This window comes from Montipora foliosa, chromosome 2, assembly GCF_036669935.1.
Source record: "Montipora foliosa isolate CH-2021 chromosome 2, ASM3666993v2, whole genome shotgun sequence".
Classification (NCBI taxonomy): Eukaryota; Metazoa; Cnidaria; class Anthozoa; order Scleractinia; family Acroporidae; genus Montipora; species Montipora foliosa.
In genome coordinates this window covers 36,810,443-36,812,942 of record NC_090870.1, presented here as the reverse complement: position 1 = coordinate 36,812,942, position 2,500 = coordinate 36,810,443, and the positions used below count along the sequence as shown (strand labels likewise).

General features: G+C 38.3%; 1 protein-coding gene across 2 annotated transcripts in view; it reads right to left on the bottom strand.

The window, feature by feature from the left end:
• Positions 1-2,500, bottom strand: part of LOC137992983 (poly [ADP-ribose] polymerase tankyrase-like) — a 73,706-nt gene that overhangs the window by 44,584 nt on the left and 26,622 nt on the right. For both annotated transcript variants that reach the window (XM_068838620.1, XM_068838621.1), the window contains exons 8-10: positions 1,981-2,097; positions 1,495-1,572; positions 669-832 (exon numbers count right to left, since the gene is read on the bottom strand). In XM_068838620.1, the coding sequence (XP_068694721.1) occupies positions 669-832; positions 1,495-1,572; positions 1,981-2,097 (359 nt within the window). The remainder of the gene's footprint in view (positions 1-668; positions 833-1,494; positions 1,573-1,980; positions 2,098-2,500) is intronic.

Sequence of the window (2,500 nt, the reverse complement as noted above, 5' to 3'; positions counted from 1 at the left end):
ATTTGATCAAATACTAAAATTACTTTCAACTTATAGTACACTCAACAGAATTACTAGATTCTGATTGGACGAGAGGAGTACAATTAATCCTAAATTGTACTCTCCAGGAGTACCAATTACTTTTCTTTCCGAAGTTGACACGAAGTTTTCCGATAACAGACTTCGGAAGGCGACCATAAAGCATCCGAAGACTTTCGCACTTTGCCTAACATTTCCGAAGTTGGCTCGAAGACGTCCGAAGATTTCCGAAGTTGACCCGAAGAATTCAGAAGGTGTCCGAGGTTCAACCGAAGCCTTTCGAAGATTTCCGACACTGGACCGAAGAGTTTCAAAGGTTTCTAAAGTAAACACGAACGGATCGGAGGAGATATATACAAAGCTCACCGTTACTGCGTTCTGATTGGCTGATCGTAATTTTGTTGAGTATACTATAAATAAAAAATCGGGCGACCTTCTCGTACAATTCATGATTAATAGGTTCTCGTGATTTTGAAAGTTCTCAAATTGCACTCGCCTAAAGGCTTGTGCAATTTTGAGAACTTTCAAAACCACTCGTACTTATTCATCACGAATGTACTCGAGGTCGTGCGATTTCCTATACGAATTTGACAAAAGGCATCGTGATTAAAAATGAGTACAGAGTCCTACAGCTCTGTTAAGAAGATCACCTTGCCAGTAAAACTTTAAGAGGCCCAGGTCCTTCACAGGCTGCTGCGTAATGCATCGGTTTAAAGCCGTCCTTGTCTGCAATGCTATGTTCTGGCACAGAGTTTAACAAAGCCCTCAAGTAATCACCGTTTGGGTTGATGCTAGCAGCATGAATGGGTAGGATCTGAATAAGCAATCAAGAGTTAAAATATGAATAAAAATGGCTGTGGACGGAAATGGACGTATAAGGGGAACTGTCAACACACGCGCAAAAGAGCACCTATCACCTCTTGGAGATAGAAATTGCTTACAGGTTATGACACACTGTAAAACGAGGATTACTTAAATGTTGAACATGTTTATGCAAAGAGTGCTTGAGGTGGAAGAAAGAATGGAGAAAATGAGGTTCGGTTAATATTGGAAAATATTAAGGTAGTTTTTCAGAAAATAGAGAAATTGTGTGCAAGAAACAATTGAAGAGGTGAGAGCATATAAGAACCCTTTAACGAGATAAGAACATCATTGGAGATATGGGTGAAAAATATAGAGGAGAAGTAGCGAATGCAAACGAGACTGGTGTTATACAAACAGTTTTGCACTCCTCGTGGACAAAAGGGACTCACGTAATTGTTTTTTTTTTTTTAGTTTGTTGACGTGGTAGAGATTTTGAAGATCAGGAGAACGCTTTAACTAGCAAACATGGAAGCACGCAAGAAAGTTAAAACGGATCCAAAGGACGGTTTAGCAGATGCCAAAGCAGGGACAACGATTCGATTAGTCAATTCTTATCATTCTATTCGTATTCCATTTAGGCATGACGTCGGCTGCATGATAAGTAGAACTTACAGTTTTGTTTTCCAGGGGCTTCTTCTTAACTGATGGACTTCTAAAATTAGACAGGTCTTCGTCATCATTCAGCAAAACCTGCGAACATAAGGAGGTCATTCATTACCCTGGACTCTTAAATTAGTGACATTAAACATAATTTTGGACTCAAAGTAATGACTCAAAAGTCAATATTTAAAGCAAATTTCCCTCAATGAGCAGATTGCTGGATCAATGATTGACGATTAGGATGATAAAGTTTTGACGTTAAACAAAGATTTTGAACTTAAATTAAGGAGTCCAACAATAATAGGAATTTCCTTGAATGGGCTTATTGTTTAATCAATGTACAACGACAATGATGATGATGAGGATGACATAGATGGTGGTGGTGGTATCTCTATGATGAAAAAAAAAAAACAAAATTAAGTAACAACCATTTTTCCGGCAAACTGAAGTGGCGGCAACTGGTTAATGTTATAAACTATCGATAATCATCGTTTTTACCTCCTTGTGTAAAAAGTTGAATCCAAAGCCATGTTTCTCCACCCCTTTACTGATAAAATAGCCGGCCAATTTTCGGTTACCATGCCTGATGGCAATCCACACGCTTTCGAGGCCAGTCTAGTGATTTTCAAAAGAAAACAAACAGTTTTTTAAATTTGCATTATTCCATTTCCTTGGGGCAAATCCCTTTTTCTTCTTTTCAACACTTCGCAAGAATTTAAAACTAAGGATTGTGTTTAAAGGGATAGTATCACGGTATTGCGCATGTTCTAGCTGTAACGAATGTCATCATTTATGAGCCAATCGGAAATTACATTATAATTCATGCGGGAAATTTACGCCTACGCGTAAAAATTCTCGACCAATGAGCTAAGGGCGGTCGACTTTGCATATGACTGAATTCCCCATAATACACTTTGATTTTGTATGAAACATTGTTTCCAAATCTCTTGGGAATATGCAGTGCCCCTAAGAGCATTTACAAAGTGTATTATGGGGAATTCGAAAAAAACAGAGAACG